This window comes from Cebus imitator, unplaced genomic scaffold (genome assembly GCF_001604975.1).
Source record: "Cebus imitator isolate Cc_AM_T3 unplaced genomic scaffold, Cebus_imitator-1.0 Scaffold847, whole genome shotgun sequence".
NCBI classification, from domain to species: domain Eukaryota; kingdom Metazoa; phylum Chordata; class Mammalia; order Primates; family Cebidae; genus Cebus; species Cebus imitator.
The window spans coordinates 120202-121769 of NW_016108162.1; the positions used below are offsets into that span (position 1 = coordinate 120202).

A 1568-nucleotide genomic window follows, 5' to 3' on the forward strand; every position below is an offset into this window, starting at 1 on the left:
GATCTGCCTTAGAGACAGCAATACCTGGTTTATTAAAAATAAAGTACATGAATCTTGCTCATATTCTCAAATTATCAATCTAGTATCGTGCTTAGTAAAGAGGATATCATAGAATATTCTAGAAAATTAATCCCAAAATACTATTAATGACAGAAAATTCTTAACATTTAGAAAATATTTCAAATTAATAAGTTCTTAATTTTACTACCGGTACTTATGAGTCAAAAATTAGTGGTGGCAAGTAGAATTACATAGGGGCAACAATATTTTATACCACTAAATTTCTGAAATTCCCACTACTCTAGAGTAAAGGTTACAGACCAACTCAGGAATGTAAAAAGTTCAGGCCAAGATAAAACATTTAAGTTTTTTCTACATGGACAATTCCTCAAGATTTTTTGAAAAAAGGGATTAGAAATTTATTTATGGAAAGCATAAATTACCAAAAGTTATTTTAGAAAAACAGAGAAATGAAACCTTTAGGATATATAAGGAATTGTGTATTAAAGTTATTCTCACCTAAGAAAGCCAGGTTTCTGTAGTTCTCTAACATCACTTTTCTATACAAATCCTGCTGAGCAGGGTTCAGGCACTGCCACTCCTCCAGAGAGAATTCTATGGCCACATCCCTAAATGTCAACGGCCCCTGAAAAACACACACACACACACACACACACACAGATTTACAAGTGTCCATGGGTGGAATTTATTAAGTTAAGGTTAAATGAAAGAGTAAGGAAAATTGGTTCTGACTTACAGAAATGACTAAAATTATCCAACCATTTTTAACACAGAAATATTATCTAATTTATTCTCTAACTCTGAGAAAAGAGAATGGTATAAGATCCACAACACCAGTATATATAATACTTTTATGAATGATAAAGTATAAAACTAAAGGCATAAGCACAAACGTACATTTTTAGTGCTATATTGCATCACAAAGAATCAGTTGTCAATACGTTTCAGACAGAAAAAATATGTTGAATTAGAAGGCACCTTTTATGGCAGGGTGAGGTGGCTCACACCTGTAATCCCAGCACTTTGGGGACTGAGGCGGGCAGATCACAAGGTCAGGAGTTTGAGTCCAGCCTGGTCAGCATGGTGAAACCCTGTCTCTACTAAAAATAACAAAAAATTAGCAGGCATGGTGGCAGGCATCTATAGTCCCAGCTACTCGGGCAGCTGAGGCCAGAGAATTGCTTGAACCCAGCAGGTGGAGGTTGCACTAAGCCAAGATAATGCTACTGCACTCCGGGTGACACAGCAAGACTCAATCTCAGAAAAAAAAAAAAAAGAAAGGCACCTCTTACATTTTAATGTGTAAATTAAACTGGAGATCTTGTGCAATTTTTTTTTTGCAGAAGATCTAAAATAAAGTCTGAGTTGCTGAATTAGAAAAAAAAAAATTATATGTGGGGCCACTTTTACCCCAGCACCTTTCATGAACCTAGAATAGGAGATGGAAAGGCAAAGGCAAGGAAGCAAAACATAAGATTTGACACTCATTAACCAGAGAAAAAGCTAGGTGAATCACATGTGAAGCGAAGAGTGAGATTACAGACATA

General features: G+C 35.5%; 1 protein-coding gene across 1 annotated transcript in view; it reads right to left on the reverse strand.

Moving 5' to 3' along the window:
- The window catches only part of LOC108297817 (zinc finger protein 726-like), a 16392-nt gene that overhangs the window by 5612 nt on the left and 9212 nt on the right, over positions 1-1568 (reverse strand). Inside the window, exons 2-3 of the mRNA XM_037735577.1 lie at positions 520-646; positions 8-24 (exon numbers count right to left, since the gene is read on the reverse strand). Of these exons, the coding sequence (XP_037591505.1) occupies positions 8-24; positions 520-646 (144 nt within the window). The remainder of the gene's footprint in view (positions 1-7; positions 25-519; positions 647-1568) is intronic.